The sequence below is a fragment of the Staurois parvus genome, unplaced genomic scaffold (assembly GCF_062004578.1).
Source record: "Staurois parvus isolate SC_StPar_1 unplaced genomic scaffold, SC_StPar_1.0 ptg000916l, whole genome shotgun sequence".
Classification (NCBI taxonomy): Eukaryota; Metazoa; Chordata; class Amphibia; order Anura; family Ranidae; genus Staurois; species Staurois parvus.
In genome coordinates this window covers 225,052-247,657 of record NW_028318712.1, presented here as the reverse complement: position 1 = coordinate 247,657, position 22,606 = coordinate 225,052, and the positions used below count along the sequence as shown (strand labels likewise).

The 22,606-nt window shown below is 43.4% G+C and overlaps 1 protein-coding gene across 3 annotated transcripts in view; it reads right to left on the bottom strand.

Moving 5' to 3' along the window:
* Window positions 1-19,833: 19,833 nt before the first annotated feature.
* Window positions 19,834-22,606, bottom strand: part of SIPA1 (signal-induced proliferation-associated 1) — a 151,538-nt gene continuing 148,765 nt past the window's right edge. For 2 of the 3 annotated variants that reach the window (XM_089656543.1, XM_089656542.1), the window contains exon 15: window positions 19,834-20,745. In XM_089656543.1, the coding sequence (XP_089512669.1) occupies window positions 20,575-20,745 (171 nt within the window). In that variant the 3' untranslated portion in view covers window positions 19,834-20,574. The remainder of the gene's footprint in view (window positions 20,746-22,606) is intronic. The other variant, XM_089656544.1, reaches the window with a different exon arrangement.

Genomic DNA, 22,606 nt, shown 5'->3' with positions numbered 1-22,606 from the left:
CCTTCTCCTTCTTCTCATCCTTCTCCTTCTTCTCATCCTTCTCCTTCTCCTTCTTCTCATCCTTCTCCTTCTCCTCATCCTTTTTCTTCTCATCCTTCTCCTTCTCCTTCTTCTCATCCTTCTCCTTCTTCTCATCCTTCTCCTTCTTCTCATCCTTCTCCTTCTTCTCATCCTTCTCCTTCTTCTCATCCTTCTCCTTCTCCTTCTTCTCTTCCTTCTCCTTCTTATCATCCTTCTCCTTCTTCTCATCATTCTCCTTCTTCTCATCCTTCTTCTTCTTCTCATCCTTCTTCTTCTCATCCTTTTCCTTCTTCTCATCCTTCTTCTTCTCATCCTTCTTCTTCTCATCCTTCTCCTTCTCATCCTTCTCTTTCTTCTCATCCTTCTCCTTCTCCTTCTTCTCATCCTTCTCCTTCTTCTCATCCTTCTCCTTCTTCTCATCCTTCTCCTTATTCTCAGCCTTCTTCTTCTCATCCTTCTCCTTCTCATCCTTCTCCTTCTCATCCTTCTCCTTCTTCTCATCCTTCTCCTTCTTCTCATCCTTCTCCTTCTCCTTCTTCTCATCCTTCTCCTTCTCCTTCTTCTCATCCTTCTCCTTCTCCTTCTTCTCATCCTTCTCCTTCTTCTCATCCTTCTCCTTCTCCTTCTTCTCATCCTTCTCCTTCTCCTCATCCTTTTTCTTCTCATCCTTCTCCTTCTCCTTCTTCTCATCCTTCTCCTTCTTCTCATCCTTCTCCTTCTTCTCATCCTTCTCCTTCTTCTCATCCTTCTCCTTCTTCTCCTTCTTCTCATCATTCTCCTTCTTCTCATCCTTCTCCTTCTTCTCATCCTTCTCATCCTTCTTCTCATCCTTCTTCTTCTCATCCTTCTCCTTCTTCTCATCCTTCTCCTTCTCCTTCTTCTCATCCTTCTCCTTCTTCTCATCCTTCTCCTTCTCATCCTTCTCCTTCTCCTTCTTCTCTTCCTTCTCCTTCTTCTCATCCTTCTCCTTCTTCTCATCCTTCTTCTTCTCATCCTTCTCCTCCTTCTTCTCATCCTTCTTCTCATCCTTCTTCTTCTCATCCTTCTCCTTCTTCTCATCCTTCTCCTTCTCCTTCTTCTCATCCTTCTCCTTCTTCTCATCCTTCTCCTTCTTCTCATCCTTCTCCTTCTTCTCATCCTTCTCCTTCTTCTCATCCTTCTCCTTCTTCTCATCCTTCTCCTTCTCCTTCTTCTCTTCCTTGTCCTTCTTATCATCCTTCTCCTTCTTCTCATCATTCTCCTTCTTCTCATCCTTCTCCTTCTTCTCATCCTTCTTCTTCTCATCCTTTTCCTTCTTCTCATCCTTCTTCTTCTCATCCTTCTTCTTCTCATCCTTCTCCTTCTCATCCTTCTCTTTCTTCTCATCCTTCTCCTTCTCCTTCTTCTCATCCTTCTCCTTCTTCTCATCCTTCTCCTTCTCCTTCTTCTCATCCTTCTCCTTATTCTCAGCCTTCTTCTTATCATCCTTCTCCTTCTTCTCATCATTCTCCTTCTTCTCATCCTTCTCCTTCTTCTCATCCTTCTCCTTCTTCTCATCCTTCTCCTTCTCCTTCTTCTCATCCTTCTCCTTCTCCTTCTTCTCATCCTTCTCCTTCTCCTTCTTCTCATCCTTCTCCTTCTTCTCATCCTTCTCCTTCTTCTCACCCTTCTCCTTCTCCTTCTTCTCATCCTTCTCCTTCTCCTTCTTCTCATCCTTCTCCTTCTCCTTCTCCTTCCTCATCTCCAAGGGCATTTAAATTAAAGGTACAGTGTTCTGCACTAATTTAAAGGCTCTCTGAAGCCTAGAAACCCTTTAAATAAGTCATCTTCGTAGCGGAGAAATTCGCATCGAATCGAATTTCACACTGGAATTCGCCGAATCAGCCGAATCGAATTTTTCATTTCTTCGCTCATCTCTAGTCCTAATGTCTATCATATGCCTATCACATAATGTTATGCACATGCCTTTTACCCTGCCCCCCCATCTTCTGTTACATCAATGCAGCATCTATCTATGTTTTTGAAAGTTTTTCCCTCTTTTGTATGGTATATAATTATCCATGTTATGCTGATGATTATTCACAACATGAAGTCCCCCCTCCAGTGACTTGAATGGAAGCTGAAGCATCCTGGGATATGTGATGTGCATATCCCAAGAAATTTCACAGCATAAGAATGACCGCCAGGGTGCCGGGGGAACAAAAAAAAGAAGAAAAAACATAATTGCTATTTTAGGTTGGGGGTAGAGAGCTGTGATGCCTTGCGTATCTGGTATATCTGGTGGGGGAAGGCCTGCTTTAACATCCTTAGGTGGGTAGCTGAGAAGGGAGTCATCTTTGTAGCCATCTTTAAAGTAAATGCTTTCAAATTATGGTCTCTAGAAGAGTTGTAAGGCAGAATGGAACAATTAGGGCTAGTTCACTCTAGATGCAGTCCAGTGCGTTTTTTTCCTGCATCAAAAATGCATGCACAGTGTTTTCCATGTATTCCAATGGCCCTGGTTCACACTAGTGCAGTTTCTGGTGCAAAAAAAAAAAGTAGAACATGCTGCAATTTTTATGCACAAAACTGTACTGGAACATAGCAAAAAGCATCAAAACTGCACCGGAACGGAGTGTGATGTGAACTATAAGCAAAAACGGCTTTGTCATGCTTCTAACATAAGGTTTAAAGAGGACATTTCCCTCCTTTCACTAAAAATCCCAGCAGCATACCACTTTGCATGCTGATATGAAATTAATGTTTATTCATTAGTTAAATTAATAGTTTTTATTTTTTCCTTACAGTTTCTGTTTTTCTGCATTCTGGTTTCTTTAAGGCACTGGTGACGTCACACTGGCCTCATAGCTACATCCTGGTAAATTTCTGTTCCAGGGGGCAGACCCAGAGTTCCAGGAAGAGTTCCAGGAAGTAAAGGGAGATATATTTATCTGCCCTTAGTAAAAATGGCCACCATAATAATGGGAAGGAAAAAAATAAGGTGTATAAAGAACAAAAAGCTTGCAAATATTTATAAGTACCTGTAGATTGCCATTACTAAACATTTTTGAAAGTGCCTTTGTTGAAATGTCTATGATAGGGTGATAAGGTGGATGTGCCCTTTACAGTATATATATACAGTCAGGTCCATAAATATTGGGACATCGACACAATTCTAACATTTTTGGCTCTATACACCACCACAATGGATTTGAAATGAAACAAACAAGATGTGCTTTAACTGCAGACTGTCAGCTTTAATTTGAGGGTATTTACATCCAAATCAGGTGAACGGTGTAGGAATTACAACAGTTTGCATATGTGCTTCCCAGTTGTTAAGGAACCAAAAGTAATGGGACAGAATAATAATCATAAATCAAACTTTCACTTTTTAACACTTGGTTGCAAATCCATTGCAGTCAATTACAGCCTGAAGTCTGGAATGCATAGACATCACCAGGTGCTGGGTTTCATCCCTGGTGATGCTCTGCCAGGTCTCTACTGCAACTGTCTTCAGTTCCTGCTTGTTCTTGGGGCATTTTCCCTTCAGTTTTGTCTTCAGCAAGTGAAATGCATGCTCAATCAGATTCAGGTCAGGTGATTGACTTGGCCACTGCATAACATTCCACTTCTTTCCCTTAAAAAACTGGTTGCTTTTGCAGTATGCTTTGGGTCATTGTCCATCTGCACTGTGAAGCGGCGTCCAATGAGTTCTGAAGCATTTGGCTGAATATGAGCAGATAATATTGCCCGAAACACATCAGAATTCATCCCACTGCTTTTGTCAGCAGTCACATCATCAATAAATACAAGAGAACCAGCTCCATTGGCAGCCATACATACCCACGCCATGACATTACCACCACCATGCTTCACTGATGAGGTGGTATGCTTAGGATCATGAGCAGTTCCTTTCCTTCTCCATACTCTTCTCTTCCCATCACTCTGGTACAAGTTGATCTTGGTCTCATCTGTCCATAGGATGTTGTTCCAGAACTGTGAAGGCTTTTTAGATGTCATTTGGCAAACTCTAATCTGGCCTTCCTGTTTTTGAGGCTCACCAATGGTTTATATCTTGTGGTGAACCCTCTGTATTCACTCTGGTGAAGTCTTCTCTTGATTGTTGACTTTGACACACATACACCTACCTCCTGGAGAGTGTTCTTGATCTGGCCAACTGTTGTGAAGGGTGTTTTCTAGAGATGAGCGAATTATTCAAAAATTCGATTCGACACAGGGTTACACAGTTACACAGGGGAGTACCTTTATCCGCTTGTAACATCAGGAAATCGGTGATGGCCTTTCGCTGTTCGTAAAGGCGGTCTAACATGTGTAGGGTTGAATTCCACCTTGTTGCAACGTAGCAGATCAGGCGATGCTGTGGAATTCCGTTCTGCCGCTGCAGCTCAAGGAGGGTGTGCTTTGCGGTGTAGGAATGGCTGAAATGCATGCAAAGTTTACGTGACATTTTAAGGATGTCTTGCAGTGGGATGGTGGATTTTAGGATCCGCTTGACAACCAGATTGAACACGTGAGCCCTGCATGGCGCATGGCACAACCTTCCTTGACGCAGAGCAGACACCATGTTCTTTCCGTTGTCGGTCAACATGGTTCCGATTTTCAGTTTGCGCGGAGACAGCCATCTGTCGATTTCTCTGTTCATTACACTCAGAAGTTCCTCCCCTGTGTGACTACGTTCGCCAAGGCATACCAGGTGCAGCACAGCGTGACACCGTTGCGCCCTGCACATGTGATATGCCGGTCGGGTAATGGGACTTGGCACGGGGGTGGCGGCTGAGGACACGGCGGAAGAAGAGGTGGTAGAGGCGGACATCTTTGCCGGACCAAGGACGTGCAAACGTGGAGGCAAAAGCGGCGTGACCTGTCCAAGTTGCTGGTGCGGCTGTGACGGCACCACGTTCACCCAGTGGGCCGTAAATGACATGTACTGTCCCTGACCGTAGTTACAGCTCCACACGTCGGTGCTGCCGTGCACTTTGGCAGAGACCGACATGCTCAAAGACTGGCCCACCATCTCTTCTACATGTGAATGCAGGGCTGGCACTGCCTTTTTGGCGAAGAAATGACGGCTTGGCACTCTCCACCGCGGCGCGGCACAAGCCATCATTTCTCGGAAAGGTGCTGAGTCCACCACTTGGAAAGGGAGGGACTGCAGCACCAGCAACTTGGACAGGAGGACGTTCAGCTTTTGCACCGTCGGGTGCGTGCTCGCAAACTGTTGTCTCTTGGAAACGGATTCCAAGAAAGACTGCTGACGGAATCTGTGAAGAGGAGTAGCAGGAGAAGGAGCATCTGAACGAGCGGAAGATGCCAACGAACGACAACTCCCCTCAGCAGAGGTGTTGGAGCCTTGACTGGCTGATAGAGGGCGATTGACGTCGGGTGACGGAGCAAGTAACGGAGCGGGTGATGGAGCGGGGGCTGGGGCAGGCAGAACCGCCGTATCTTTATCACGGTTTTCCCAGGCCACCAAATGGCGACGCTGCATATGCTGACGCAACGCTGTAGTCCCAACATGGGCCCCCTGGCCACGCTTGACTTTCTGGCCACATAGTCGACATACGGCTACGTTTACTTCCTCGGGCGGCTTGACGAAAAATTGCCACACCGCCGAGTAGGAAACTTTGCCCCTGATACTCCTCACTGGCTGACTGCTGCTTCCTCCGTGCACACCGGCACCACTACTGGCCGTGGTGGTAGGCTGCAGTGGAGCTGGTGCTGTACTCCGTGGCCGTTTGCCTCCACTGACACTGCTGCGACCCTGCTGCCTCCTGGGCAACCCACCGACTGTTTTGCTCGCTGCCAAGCTGCCACCCTCTTATCCTGATGATGCGGAAGCAATAGCCTGATGACGACGAGGCTGCCAAGTGCGATCAGCCTCATGATTATCAATTAGGGTCTCCGCCTCACTACTAGCCCCCTCGGCTGCGTGTGGGTCAGGAGACAGACCTGTCTCTAGACCGGCTACCGAGCCACTCTCCTCGCCACTACTTCTTCGCCTGGCTGCTGAAGAGGCGGATGTCTCCCCCCGTTCCTGACCGCCCTCTGTTAGCTCTTCCTCACTGTACAGTGGGGCTGAGCCCACAGCATGCGATACTTCGCTTGGTGAGGGAACACCAAAGGACAGGGGCAGGTAGAGGACACGTGATTTCAGTGGGCTTGCTCCCGGGCCATGCCAACTAACGGTTGTGTCTGACGTACCCACCGACCGTTGGCTGTAGGTGTCAGAGGTGACCTGGGAAGAGGAAGACGACCGAGCCAACCAATCGATGACGGCAGGGTTGTCGGTGGAGACACGACCGCTGGATGACACCGGGAGCACTGGCCTCTGGCTGCGACTAGTGCTGCCTCGACCCCTTCCTCTGCTGCCACGTCTGCTCGCTCCTAAAACATTGCCTCCTCTGCCACTCCTCTGCATGTTGTCTGACATACTCTTTAATTAAACGATTCTGTGTCCCTGAGTAACAATTCTGTGTCTGTCCCTGAGTAACAATTCTGTGTCCCTGAGTAACAATTCTGTGTCCCTCAGTAACAATTCTGTGTCCCTGAGTAACAATTCTGTGTCCCTGAGTAACAATTCTGTGTCCCTCAGTAACAATTCTGTGTCCCTCAGTAACAATTCTGTGTCTGTCCCTGAGTAACAATTCTGTGTCTGTCACTGAGTAACAATTCTGTGTCCCTCAGTAACAATTCTGTGTCCCTCAGTAACAATTCTGTGTCTGTCCCTGAGTAACAATTCTGTGTCTGTCCGTGAGTAACAATTCTGTGTCTGTCCCTGAGTAACAATTCTGTGTCCCTCAGTAACAATTCTGTGTCCCTCAGTAACAATTCTGTGTCCCTCAGTAACAATTCTGTGTCCCTGAGTAACAATTCTGTGTCCCTCAGTAACAATTCTGTGTCCCTCAGTAACAATTCTGTGTCTGTCCCTGAGTAACAATTCTGTGTCTGTCGCTGAGTAACAATTCTGTGTCCCTCAGTAACAATTCTGTGTCCCTCAGTAACAATTCTGTGTCTGTCCCTGAGTAACAATTCTGTGTCTGTCCCTGAGTAACAATTCTGTGTCCCTCAGTAACAATTCTGGGTCCCTCAGTAACAATTCTGTGTCCCTCAGTAACAATTCTGTGTCCCTCAGTAACAATTCTGTGTCCCTCAGTAACAATTCTGTGTCTGTCCCTGAGTAACAATTCTGTGTCCCTAAGTAACATTTCTGTGGCCCTAAGTAACGGTTCTGTGGCCCTCAGTAACAAATCTGTGTCCCTCAGTAACAATTCTGTGTCTGTCCCTAAGTAACAATTCTGTGGCACTAAGTAACGTTTCTGTGGCCCTAAGTAACGTTTCTGTGGCCCTAAGTAACGATTCTGTGGCCCTAAGTAACGTTTCTGTAGCCCTAAGTAACGTTTCTGTGGCCCTAAGTAACGTTTCTGTGGCCCTAAGTAACGGTTCTGTGTCCCTGAGTAACAATTCTGTATCCCTCAGTAACAATTCTGTGTCTGTCCCTGAGTAACAATTCTGTGTCCCTAAGTAACAATTCTGTGCCTGTCCCTGAGTAACAATTCTGTGTCCCTAAGTAACGTTTCTGTGGCCCTAAGTAACGGTTCTGTGGCCCTCAGTAACAAATCTGTGTCCCTCAGTAACAATTCTGTGTCTGTCCCTAAGTAACAATTCTGTGGCCCTAAGTAACGTTTCTGTGGCCCTAAGTAACGTTTCTGTGGCCCTAAGTAACGATTCTGTGGCCCTAAGTAACGTTTCTGTAGCCCTAAGTAACGTTTCTGTGGCCCTAAGTAACGTTTCTGTGGCCCTAAGTAACAGTTCTGTGGCCCTCAGTAACAATTCTGTGTCCCTCAGTAACAATTCTGTGTCTGTCCCTGAGTAACAATTCTGTGTCCCTAAGTAACGTTTCTGTGGCCCTAAGTAACGGTTCTGTGGCTCTCAGTAACAAATCTGTGTCCCTCAGTAACAATTCTGTGTCTGTCCCTAAGTAACAATTCTGTGGCCCTAAGTAACGTTTCTGTGGCCCTAAGTAACGTTTCTGTGGCCCTAAGTAACGATTCTGTGGCCCTAAGTAACGTTTCTGTGGCCCTAAGTAACGGTTCTGTGTCCCTCAGTAACAATTCTGTATCCCTCAGTAACAATTCTGTGTCTGTCCCTGAGTAACAATTCTGTGTCCCTAAGTAACGTTTCTGTGGCCCTAAGTAACGGTTCTGTGGCCCTCAGTAACAATTCTGTGTCCCTCAGTAACTATTCTGTGTCTGTCCCTAAGTAACAATTCTGTGGCCCTAAGTAACGTTTCTGTGGCCCTAAGTAACGTTTCTGTGGCCCTAAGTAACGATTCTGTGGCCCTAAGTAACGTTTCTGTAGCCCTAAGTAACGTTTCTGTGGCCCTAAGTAACGGTTCTGTGGCCCTCAGTAACAATTCTGTGTCCCTCAGTAACAATTCTGTGTCTGTCCCTAAGTAACGTTTCTGTGGCCCTAAGTAACGTTTCTGTGGCCCTAAGTAACTTTTCTGTGGCCCTAAGTAACGTTTCTGTAGCCCGAAGTAACGTTTCTGTGGCCCTAAGTAACGGTTCTGTGTCCCTCAGTAACAATTCTGTGTCCCTCAGTAACAATTCTGTGTCTGTCCCTGAGTAACAATTCTGTGTCCCTAAGTAACGTTTCTGTGGCCCTAAGTAACAGTTCTGTGGCCCTCAGTAACAATTCTGTGTCCCTCAGTAACAATTCTGTGTCTGTCCCTAAGTAACAATTCTGTGGCCCTAAGTAACGTTTCTGTGGCCCTAAGTAACGGTTCTGTGTCCCTCAGTAACAATTCTGTGTCCCTCAGTAACAATTCTGTGTCTGTCCCTGAGTAACAATTCTGTGTCCCTAAATAACGTTTCTGTGGCCCTAAGTAACGGTTCTGTGGCCCTAAGTAACGGTTCTGTGGCCCTCAGTAACAATTCTGTGTCCCTCAGTAACAATTCTGTGTCTGTCCCTAAGTAACAATTCTGTGACCCTAAGTAACGTTTCTGTGGCCCTAAGTAACGATTCTGTGGCCCTAAGTAACTGTTCTGTGGCCCTCAGTAACAATTCTGTGTCCCTCAGTAACAATTCTGTGTCTGTCCCTAAGTAACAATTCTGTGTCCCTAAGTAACGTTTCTGTGGCCCTAAGAAACGGTTCTGTGGCCCTAAGTAACAATTCTGTGACCCTAAGTAACGTTTCTGTGGCCCTAAGTAACGATTCTGTGGCCCTAAGTAACGGTTCTGTGGCCCTCAGTAACAATTCTGTGTCCCTCAGTAACAATTCTGTGTCTGTCCCAAAGTAACAATTCTGTGGCCCTAAGTAACGTTTCTGTGGCCCTAAGTAACGATTCTGTGGCCCTAAGTAACGTTTCTGTGGCCCTAAGTAACGTTTCTGTGGCCCTAAGTAACGATTCTGTGGCCCTAAGTAACGTTTCTGTGTCCCTAAGTAACGTTTCTGTGTCCCTAAGTAACGTTTCTGTGTCCATAAGTAAAGTTTCTGTGGCCCTAAGTAACGTTTCTGTGGCCCTAAGTAACGTTTCTGTGTCCCTAACTAACGTTTCTGTGTCCCTAAGTAACGTTTCTGTGTCCCTAACTCTCTCCCTGAATACAGCCAGGTCTGCCTCTGTTGAATGACTGGTGGCAAATGGAGAATTCTAAAATGGCCGCCATTTATAGCTCGACCATTACACAGTGCTGGCTGGCTGGCTGCTGATTGGCTAATGCGATCACATGTCATGAATGAATGCATTATGGGTCAGCGCGCCTTGTCTGCGCGCCTTCCCAGACATCCCCGCTCCGTCGCCGCACATGTCGCCGCCATTTTAGGAAGAATTTCGAATCGAAATTTTCCTAATATTCGAAACGAATTCCACTTCGCCTAGTTCGATTCGCTCATCTCTAGTGTTTTCTTCACCAGGGAAAGAATTCTTCAGTCATCCACCACAGTTGTTTTCCGTGGTCTCCGATTCTTTTGGTGTTTCTGAGCTCACCGGTGCGTTCCTTCTTTTTAAGAATGTTCCAAACAGTTGTTTTGGCCACGCCTAATGTTTTTGCTATCTCTCTGATGGGTTTGTTTTGTTTTTTCAGCCTAGTGATGGCTTGCTTCACTGATAGTGACAGCTCTTTGGAGCTCATCTTGAGAGTTGACAGCAACAGATTCCAAATGCAAATAGCACACTTGAAATGAACTCTGGACCTTTTATCTGCTAATTGTAATTGGGATAATGAGGGAATAACACACACCTGGCCATTGAACAGCTGAGAAGCCAATTGTCCCATTACTTTTGGCCTCCAAACAAGTGGGAGGCACATATGCAAACTGTTTCAATTCCTACACCGTTCACCTGATTTGGATGTAAATACCCTCAAATTAAAGCCGACAGTCTGCAGTTAAAGCACATCTTGTTCGTTTCATTTGAAATCCATTGTGGTGGTGTATAGAGCCAAAAATGTTAGAATTGTGTCGATGTCCCAATATTTATGGACCTGACTGTATATATATATATATATATATATATATATACATACATACAAGGATGTCCAATTCCTATCGCCTGACGCCAAAGACATGTAGCTCCGGTCACCGGGCAGGTCGGTTTTTTTTGCCCTTAGCAAGCAGGGCTCACCTGTCAGGTGGAAGCATTTGGGCAGCAGCGCTACGGCCCGGTTGCTTCCACACAGCCCACAGTGTCAGCCTCTCCTCCACTATATGTCCCGGGCTCCGCTTGCCCATCTGCGGGCCCAATACTGGTTTGGCGGGTGCAGCGGGATGTGGCATATGGGAGGGAGGAGGAGAGCAGACACATCTGCTCCCCTTCTTCTCCTGATCCGGAAGTGATGTGACATCACTTCCGTGTCCCCGTTCAACACATTCCCAGTGTTTCCTAGACCTTTGTGATAATATCGTGCAATATGGAACTACCACCATTTTATTCTCTAGGATCTCTGCTTTCAGAAAATATGCAATGTTTGGGGGTTTGTGTAATCTTCAGGCCTAAAACAATTTTTTAACGTGTGCAAATAACGCAAAAACAGCTCTGGCAGTGAAAGGGATAAAGGATAAGTCCGACACTCCCCTTTCCTGACGAGCAGCCAATCGGTGCTCACTACACTGCAAGGTCTCTCCCCTCCCTGCTAGTCCCTGGGTGCGGTGCTAGTGACAGGCAGGGAGGGGAGGAGGAGATAAACAGTGTAATGTTATAAATATTACACGTTTAAGTCGCCATAAAGCCCTGTTTGTTTTTAAAGGCCCCAGACATTACTTAAAGCAGATCTAAGTACAGTTTTGGTAAAAAAAAATTTTTTTTTACCAAAACTCAGGACAAGTAGATTGTCACACACACATGCACGCACGCACGCACGCACGCACGCACGCACGCACACACACACACTTCTTTCAGCCTGGTCTTGAGCTACACCTAGTGGTCATACAGCAATATTCCCATGTTCATTCATAGGTCAGTTTAGCAGTGTTTAAACCTATTGTCTTTGTGCTTCCCTTGAATTCTATCTCTGAGGACAAATAAACATCTGAAAAAGCCTGTCAACCATTCTTGGCACATATAGAATTGACAGCTATCCTATTGTGCAGTGGAAGCTTTGCTGGTGAGCAGATGGACTCTGATTTACATATAGCATCTGCTACACTTTTTAGCAGCTTAGACATGCTGTTTATTGTTAAGTGTTCTAGTGTTAAGTACAAGTATTTTTTATTTCTACCCAGTTTTACCCCACCATGTTCTTGTTAATAATGTTTCACATGTAGACTGGCTTATTGATGGATATGAGGGTCTAGATCAGGGGTCACCAAACTTTTTAAATAAAGGGCTAGTTTATTGTCAGACTTTAAGGGGGCTGGATTGTGGTCAGTGGAAGAAGAAAATGACCTAGCGTCAGTGGGAGAAACAATACCTCAGCCTTGGGAGTAAAAAATGACATAGCACCTGTGGTCAGTAGGAGGAAGAACAGTAACTCATGACTGATGTTACTTGATGGAATAGCACCCTATCGTGGGTGTCTGTGGGAGAAATTGTGCCCCATCATTGGTGATTATTTGGAGGAATAGTGCCCCATAATTTGTATTAATGGGAGAAATTATGCCCCAATTTTGGTGTCAGTGGAAATGGAAGGAAATATGTGCTACTGTTGGTGTCAGTGGAAGGAATGGTGCCTCATTTTTAGTGTCAGTAGGAGAAATTGTGTCTTGTATCAGTGAGAGGAATGGTGCCCAAAGGGCTGGATAAAAGCAGGCAAATGGCCACGTCTCCCCAGGCCACAGTTTTGACGCCACTGGTCTAGATGCATGTCAGACTGCACACAGGTCTCAGGGTAAGGGCTTTCAAGGAATAAACAGTCCTTGCCATCTCGTAAATTATACCGATAACAGATAAATTGGGAGAACAAAGCCTATCATGATCTAGGGGCAATTTTTTAGCAGCATATTGAAGGTGAAAATCTTCCCCTTCTTTGTAAGCTGGGTAATTAGTGCAATTACTTTTTGTAAAATAATTACACCAATTAACCAGCTTAAAAAGAAGGGGCTATAGGACAGGTGGCCCTGTTGTTCCCAAAACATACCTCTATGTGCTGGCTGTAGCTCCATCAGCTTTTTTTGAAACCCAAACAATAAGCGCTCCTGTGCGGGTAAATACAGCCAGCACAGAAAGCCCCCCACCCCTGTGAGCTGAGTGATCTGTCATTATTAGGAATGAATAATCAGCTCTGATTATTCATTCATAATAGTAAAAGATCACTCAGCACTGCGGCTCTGTGTATGGATATGTCTGTGCTGTGCCCTGCTTTTGTAAAAGCAGCTACGGATGCATTACACAGAGCTGCAGCTATAAGTGATCCATATATAATACAGCTCGACATCGCTGATCGCTCATATATAAAACTGAAAGGTCACATCATCCAGAGTTTGTGCACTTTATTGCAGGTGGTGTGTTAGTGGCCAGTTAGTGGTGGAAACAGAGGGGAAAAAAAAATTAAAAAAAGAAAACTTATGCAGCCACCACATCTAATGGTTTTCTTAATTTTAATCTTAATTTTAGCTGCAATATAATACATTTTTGTTTTCGGGTCTAATCCCACATTATCACCCTGTTTTCCAAGATATCCACTTCAAACAGGAATTTCCAATTTTTCAAGCAAATTTTTCTTGCCTTGTGTTCAAAACCCACACCCTAACTCAAAGTCCAAAGGTACAGTATTAGTTTCTCACAAGTGTCTTTTTGCTTCAATTAAAAAATCATTTGGGACCACCAAGGAAATGTATTTTTACGCATTGGTATGTACTATAAGCCATATGTAACTGCTACTCTGTATTTTTTTTCTAATCAAGGGCCATTTTGGCATACAGACCTTTTACCATCTGCCAGAATTCACTATAGGTAGACCATTGTTGGAGACTATTTCACCATTGAACTGACTAGAGATGCCTAATCAGGTTAGCCCTCTCTCCCAGTAACAGCCCTAAAGAAACTAAAACACATTATCACCTTACTGAAACTTTTTGACTAGGTATGAGTCGAATGTACTTGGGTTTGGTTCAAAGCAGGTTTGCAGAATTTTGGGTGCTGAATCCAAACTCAAGTGCTGCCAATGGGAGCCGAATATTAAAAAAATAATAATATTGGAAGATTTTAAGGTTAATAGGCAAGGTATTGTCAAACAAATGGCATGGAGGCCTGGGTACTGCCCTGGGGAACATATACCAAAGCAATAAAATGTTTTGGCGGGAGCAGAGATTTTATTAATGCTTTTAGGTCAACATTAAAAGTGCAAATTTCCTTTAAATAACATGCCTGGTGGATAATCTTAATTTGCCTGTGAAGTGGTGCATCTGTACAACATGATCACTACAACCTGCTAGATAAAAACTGTCATTTACAAGGGAAAAAAATTGAATTGCCAGCAAATGACAGCTTTGCCTGCTTTGCTTCTGTTTATAAAAAACAGCTGGAGATTCCCTTCATTTATACCATACCCTTATCTTAAATGAGCGTCTGGTATTGCGTTGCTATGGATATTTGGTGGTTATTATAGCTTAGATATTTGTTACATTGTTAAATTTTAAGATCATGTTCTGTTTTAGATGCTAAGCCTCCTGTATTGATATGCAAATTAACAATTCGGACTGGTTTATGAGCTCAGCAGAGGATATGATGTTAGGGGGAGAGAAGACTTTTGAACAGGCATGTTGGAAACAGTGTGGTTCTGGGAGACAAAAAAGAAACCACAGATGTTTTTGTGCTGGACTCTGAAGGAAGATCCTGGAACCGTGAGAAGATGCCATTACCAGAAAGGACTAAGTTAAGTAACTTTTAGTGTATGCCTATCGCATAGATTGTCAGCTTGTGTATGTTTTAGGCACATTTTGTTATGATTTGTGTTTTCTGCAGTGGTATGTGTAGATTCTCAGTTTAGAAAAGCAAATTATTACACTACAGAGTTTTAATTGATTCCTTGGTTTGTACTGCAAAAGAACCTTGATAGACCAAGCAAAACAGGTATAGATATCAAGGGGGACCCTACACAAAAAAACAAACCCCCCCAAAAAAGATAAAAAGATGTGGGGTCCACCCAAATATATCCATACCAGACATTTATGAGCACGCAGCCTTGCAGGCCAGGAAGGGGGAGCGGCGAGTGTGTGCCCTTCCTCCTCCTCCTCCTGAACCATACCATGCCACATGCCTTCAATATGGGGGGGGGGTACCTTGCTAAGGATCCTTATCCTTAAGATAATGAGGACAAATGCCTCTTCCCCCCTCAAAAGGGGGCACCCGGATTCTGGCTCCTCCCATGTGAATGAGTAAGGGGTAAACAGTACATAAAACAACGTCAATCACGAAGAATTGCGCCGTTTAAAAAAAAAACATCCAATCCCATGGCTGACTAGTGCCAAATGACATTTTCTGGGTCCCGCTGTTAAAAGTAAACACAAAATTTTGGCATGGCCATCCCCTCCCTTTGTATACATGACTGGGGGTACGTTATGGAGCCAAGAACATCACTCATTGCTAAGGATGTGGCAGGTGCTGGCAGCCACTGCTTTCTTAGCAACCATTGACAAGTAGGAAGCTGCTATAGATAGCAGCAGCAGAAATACCATATTATATATGTGTAGCCCAGTGCTGGCTAACTTACTTGTATCATTGCAAGACATTCCTAATAAGAACTATGTTGAGCTAGCACTCCCTCCAGTATTCAGGTGTGATAGTAAAATATTGTTCAAAGGCACAGAGAAAGGAAAGAACCCTACAGATGAGCTGAGGATTGTGGGATATGTAGTTCAGAAAGCTCGATTTGCAGAGAGACCAATACTGTTGTGATCTACAAGTTCCAGCTGGCTGGCAGAGGGGGTGGAATGCTGGGAGAGGACATATAAATCAGACCCCATGAGAAGGGCTTCCTCTTGGGCATACAGGGTGAAGCTGAGAGGAGGGACCTGGCTGCTGTTAATAATGGAGTAGGCTGCATGGTCCAGACAGTGTGGAGGATCCTTGAGGGGTGAGCAGATCATTCATCCTCAACTTCCTGTCGGCAGAGTGACTAACTAGATTCGTGCACATCATCACAGCGGAATTCCAGTGTCAAAAAGTGCTAGGTTGGGTGGTACACACTGGTTGCAAATTCTGCAGGTGCCTCCCAGGACATCCTGAATCCCTTGAGCTGCGGTGTCATCAGGATTGGTGAGCTGGCTGAAGCCCACACTGTGTATGCTACTCATTGAGGGACACAGCATGCAGACACCTTTACCATGTGTCTAATAGTAAATCAGTCACCTTTACCAGGAGCCATTTACCTACATTATCAGGGATTGCTGGTCACCATTGCACAGCAACCTCTTTGGGCCCTATTGAGCTAGCTGAAGATTCAGGACTGTCTTTTCATCAAGACTCCCTTTCACCACTCTTCAAGCCAAGGACTCTGTGTCTCACTTCGGTGCTCATATTAAAGGGGAACTCTATTTAGAATTTGTTTATAGCATAGTTTATAAGTCTAGCTATCCCAAAGTGTATTGTTATTTTTGTACCTGCAGCATCAGGATTCTAAGGGAGCAGACTGACCCAGGCAGTCAGGAGGCTCGCAAGGTCAGAGCAACTTTTGAGGACAGTGGCCATCATGAGGGCAGTGCTACATATGGTAATCAGCTGCAGCAGAATGAGCTAAAAGTCTGATGTACAGACTAACTCCCAAACAGCCAAAGTTCAGTCCAAACTTGTGTTCAGACCAAACCTTGTGCTCATCCCAATTTATGACACATGGAGACATTTGAACCCAAACACAAAAGACAATAGTTACACACCAATTCACAAAAACTATAGAAGCATAGACTATGTTTTTTATAGATTGCTAGACAAATTTTGTGATCAGGCTAAGCTTTGATGTTTGCCTCTTTTAAAGCAGTATTAAATCCAAAAGCAAACATTTAATATATTGCAGCTTACCAATTCTTAGATGTGATGGCTGTATTAGTTTCCTTTTTTTTAGGCGTTCTTTCTTATATTTTCATCAGGTGATCCAGCCAGCAAGTCTGTTGTTTATCAGAAACACAAGCTCTCCAGCAGAATGTATCAGTTTACATGGATGAGACAGACAATTTAACACTGGCAGGGGTGATTAAAAAAATCAGCTTTTATTTATTCATGTAAAACCTTTATCTCAAAAGGAAAAAAAAACTGTTGCTGTAACCAATTATAAAATGTGAGCTGGAGTTTGGCTTCAGTTTGTTAGTGTTTTTAAATCTGCTGGTACATTTAACACTCTCCTCCCCCTAAACTGACAATGCTGCTGTGTGCTGTGCCTTCTGTGCTCATTCCTTCGGAGTTGTGTCTCACAAGCACAGGAGGTGTTAGTTACTGGCCAGATCACCAGGTGAGAACAGAGGGAAAAAAGCCAAAGAAGAGAAAACGGATGCAGCCGCCACATCCAATGATTGGTAAGATACAATATATTGCATTTTTGGTTTTGGGTTTAATACTGCTTTAAAATCAACTACCTGTGGCATGATTGAAACACTTAGGCTGCTTTCACACTGAGGAGTTTTTCAAGCGTTATTGCATTAAAAAAAGCGCCTGAAAAGCTCAAGCAAACTGCTTCCCTATGTATGTGAATGTATATCTATGTATGTTTTCATACTGAGGTGTTGCTCTTGCGGTGCACTGTAAAAACTCTGGTTTGCAGCATCCTTGGGGAATGTTTGGGGAGAAGAGTTTTTGGTACAGTTTAAAGTCATGTGTCTTTTTTTTTTTTACACGGTAAAAAGGCATATGCGTTTTTAAAGGTGTTTTTGCAGCAGATCAGTGTGAAAGTAGCCTTACAGTTTAGCAATCTCAGACCCCTACCACCTCTCCAAAGCTACATGCATATTCCTCCTACTGTGCCAAAGCTTCAGGAGTTCGCTGTGCTCCACTGTGCTGTGAAAAGATGATGAACAAGGTGCAAACCTGTTGTCTCTGTTCCAACATAGGTTTCAGGATGGAATAAGGGAAATTAGGGCAGTAGGAAAATGCCCTTTCTATGAGCATAAGCAATTAACAAAATCATTGGCATCAGTGATGGCACGGTCAGGAAGGACTTGCCAATATGTGTAATGCATCAAGGTAAATATGTGCACAAGCAAATCCACACAAATGCACATAGGTGTGAAACTGATCAGCTGCACATAGCCAATACTGTCTTGTCTACAGTGTACCTGTGATCTATGACTCTGTATCTGGTTACCAGTTACCAACCTGGCTTGCTTTGACCTGCTCCTGATATTTATCTGTATTGACCTCAGCTTACACTTGGACTACACTTTTGCCTGTTTCTTCTCTTTCTGACCTACTTTTCTGCCTCTTATTGTACTTGATCTGTTCACCAGTTCCTGACTCAACTTACCTAATTTTACACCACATTTGAGTCTCTGTGCCATAGTCATCCTCAACCTGCAGTCTTCCATTCACTCTCCTGCTTGCACACCTGCTCCAGATCACAGCCTACGCAATGACCTAACAACTGTCCTCTGTTCCTGTGATTGTCGCTCACTGCTGCAGAATATGGCCTCTCATCCCTGTGTTCAGTCTCCTGTCCACCATCTACGACGGAGAAGCTACTCGGTACTGACTGATTCAGATGCATCTGTCAACCTGTAGCAGCTACTGGCAAAAATTGCAAGGCAGTCATGCCACTCTGTGCCCTGTTCACTTTGAAAGGGGCCCTGAGCTGGAGGTGTAAGAGGCCATCCACATCACTTCAGGCTCCTCCTCCATATACGTGGCTGGCACTGTTATTTACACAAGAATAGAAGGCTTTTCTTTCCTGTATATTGCTACCACAAGCTCTGGTGAATGGCATCAGTGCCAGAACTGTGCAAACACTGGGTAGAATATTATTTTGCCCACATGGGTTAACCTGGGCTCTAGGTATGCCAGAAGACAAATTTACCATACAAGGCATTAAAACCCAATAAAGTCTAATTAGTTGCACAGGAATAATGAAGACAGTACTTATTAAAACACTTTGATTAAAAAGGCCTATGGAATTGATCAGAATGGAAATTAATTTTAAAGGGTAAGTTCTCCTTTGGAATATGTCACATGTTCCCATAGCCACAGCCGCGCCTGCCGCCACCCGTTCCTCTGACATAGTATGGGGAGAAGTTTCCCCGTTCTATGTCAGATTTAAAAACAGCACAGCCATGCGGGGCGCCACCCACATGGCCGCGTCACTCGGTTCTGTGAATGAATGCCTACAAGTCCCGACAGCCTTAGCAGCTGTCAGCTTGCAATTTTCAATGACCTACCACGGCGCTATAGAGCATTAAAGGATATATCCTTGAATGCTTTTTAGCTGAAAATGTCCCATAGGCTAATCGAAAGGGCTTCTTTAGGGGCAATGTCTGGAATTTAAAATTTGCAATTGCACTTATGAACCATGGAGCTCAAGGTACATAGCATATATAGCATATATTTCCCACAGGGAAAGAAAGGTCTGAAATGCTGCCACAACTAATTATTTTTTCTTTATGATACCCAACAGCAACATCTGAGATTTTGCAAGTGAATTGCTTTGTGTGCTACATTTTAAATACCACACTCCTAATTAAAAGAGAAGTATGACCAAAGCGGTTTTTGACCCAGAGTCACCTTTATAAAGGACCATTGTCCACTGTCAACTGATGTTTAAAAGCCGCTGGAGGCTCTAGAAGGCTCCTGACCATATTGACTTGATCCATCCAGCAGCTTGATTGACAGCTGGCTTGGGTTCTTAGTTTGTGGCGGAGAGACAAAACCAGCTATGCCACCTCCCTGGCCCGGTGCTTTAGTGAGTGCTGGAGGGACAGAGCGGTGAGCAGTTAATGATAGTCCCTGTTTGATGCTCCAACCAGGCCAAGAGCTGAATGATCAGTGGTCATGTGACCGCTCAGTTCTCAGTCTTCAAGCCAACATGGGATGCTTTGCACACATGAGATGCTGCAGCATAAAAGTTAGTATGTATGGCAAACTTCTCCTTTAAGTCAGAACATGCACAAAGTTTCCTTATATCCTGGGCCTTATAGCATTTTCAGAGTAAAAACAAATGTGGCAAGTAAATTACTTTGCTGGTGTACTGTATACTGTAAGTTAGCAATATCTTTTATCTTATTTGGAGAATAAGCCTTTTATTTTCATTGAAATGTTTTAGTAAATTGAGATTCATTGTTGAAAGCAATTATTAGGTCCTAGAATATCAATACATGTGTGTGGAAGTTTCTCCTCTTTTAACTGGTTATGAGTTCAGATACAGCCATGATTTTTGTTGATTCCTCTCTGGTTTATTTAAGCATTTTCAAAGAGTATCACAACGTAGAGAAATGTCACCCTTTATTGTTCTGGAAATACATTCATGATGGCAGAGACACTGAAGATGATCACTGGAAGACATTTAGATAATGTATATACAGAGTCATTAACTTGAGGTCATTCTTCATTGGTAATGTCCCACCATCACACAACATCATTTCTTCTCTAATTGAAATGAACTCATTCCTAATATTCCACTCCATTAACTGCAAATTGTCTTGGCAAATATCTTCCCTGAACAATGCTGTTTTTGTTTTACCCCTTCACAGTTTTTTAAATCTTACCTGAATATAATGCGGGTGTATAAATCAGCCCACTGTTGATCTCATCAAGCTTTGCATATGTTTCACTTACTTTCCTTTCAATAACTCAAAATTTTGTTTTGCTCTACAGTCAAGAAGTTCATTACTAGATGTCATAGTAACTTTTAGTTTACGCATCCTGAAATATTTTGCTTCCATTGCATAGGCATCTTAACAAACTGGCATAGTTCCCAAAAAATATGCCTCTTTTAGTGGTTTTTAGTCTTCCACACATTTGCCTGAATGGTTCAGTGTTTGACTTATTTGCATGTTTGCTACATTTTAGCAATAACTCTTCCTGCACTTTCACTACCTTTCAGTAAATAGTCTATCCTCTTTCTGAAGGATGTTTTGTTGGCTTCGTACTGGCTTTATGTAAAATCTTTTTGTTGACCTTTAATGACACGATTCACCCATCCCCATGTTAAAAAGAAAAAAGTTATTCAGTCCTTGGCTGTCTTTGTACAGTCACTGGCTGATCCTTCATAGTTACTGTTTCCACCCCTGAGTATTTTGGCACCACCATCACGGGGCAAAGTTCCAGTAAATGCTTCTTCCTGGGTCCTCTTTAGACTGAGCACCTCTGCCTGAAGCTTTGCTCTTCCCTCTTGTTCCTATAGAATGAAAAAATGGTTATCAAAGCTCAAGTTCATGTTTTATCTGTAACATGTTTGCTGTACATTCTCCATTATGTTTTATAGACTTTTTTATAGCCATCACATTGATGGCATTGACCAATCAAAATCCATTTGAACCATCCTGGAAGCATGGACAGAGGAGAGGAGAAGAGTGGGAATTTGGAATTCCCAGACCCCTGGAGAGGCTGTGGGGTGACAGGTCAGCAATCCCGGAGGTAGGTTTAGGGAGGTAAGTATGGGAAGGCTATCTGGTGTTAGTTCACCTTTAATTTTTTTCTGTAAAGGTGCATTAACCCTTTAAATAAAAAAGTTAAAAATGAAATTATAATAAACTTAAATAAAATTATTACAAATAAAATTAAATGCAACTTCGTTGCCCTGTGGACACTCACGAATGGTGCGCATGTGTATGTAAACGCTAATTGCACCACACATGGTATATACCGCTGTAAGCACATTGGAGTGAGAGAAAAAATTCTATAGCCATCTGTTATGGTTTACTCTTAACTGATGAGCTGTAGAGGCATTTAAAGCATCGCCTATTGATAATTTTGAGTGCCGTCATTTTTTGCCATTTAGTATCTATTTACTCTACACTACCTAATTTTGTACAAATAACTGGGGATCAAACTGTGTTTGTGTGAACTAAAATTAATTTTAGTGTGCATTTCTTAACAATATAAAGTTGACATACAGTTGTGCAAATATTGTGCAACATGAAAAATTACAACTACCATTTTTATTCTATAGGGCCTCATATATAAAATGTATAAGATTCTGGGGGTTTTAGGTAATTTTATAGCCAACAATGCCACTAAGCTTATACCCAAAATAAGTGAATAAACAGTGCAAAAATTATGAGTGCAGCGCTAATTAGTATCTAATAGAACCGTAATACAATATATACTCAATCCCCAAAATAAATCCAAGATACTCAATACATATACAGTGTCATGCATGTATTCCCTCATGGGGAATATCTCGTGCAAAACCGTGAAAATAAAGTAATATATACTATAATAACATATATACTAATAATAAACAGTGCCACACAAAAAGTGCACAAAGGAATAAACGATAGTTCAAATACGAGAAAAGTCCAAAGTTATTAATAATAATACTGATGATGCTGTGCTTAATGATGAACTTCACACTCCACTCTTCATGCAAAATTATGTGCAGTGTACGTGATTCACACGTGACAATCCTTAACAGCCAAAATGCCCCCTCACCTCCTTCCTTAGACCCCAAGGGGCCAGCACGCTTTCAGGATCACACGATCCTATCAGTATGGATCACTCTCTAGAAAATATCTTCGTCCACCAGTTTAGCAGTCAGCTCCTCCCAGGGTCATAGTAAGACACAAGCAGAGACCCTCCATAGTGCAACCAGTAATTTTATTGGTAATAGGTATAAAAAGTAGATTTCCACTCACAAAACGATGAATCTTCCAGCCTCCTACCACATGCTATGGGTGTACCATGAGGGAATACATGCATGACACTGTATATGTATTGAGTATCTTGGATTTATTTTGGGGATTGAGTACATATTGTATTACGGTTCTATTAGATACTAATTAGCACTGCACTCATAATTTTTGCACTCAGCTTGACAAGCTTACCATGCCGCTTTGTGAACAGAACCTACCCTGCCAGTTTTTAATTTAAAAAAAAAAAGAAGATAAAAAAGTGCATTCTAGCCTATTTATTTCACTGTAAAAACACCAACATATTGTAGTGAGCTTTTACAGTCTTTAACCACTTGCCTACCGGGCACTTATACCCCCTTCCTGCCCAGGTCAGTTTTCAGCTTTCAGCGCTGTCGCACTTTGAAT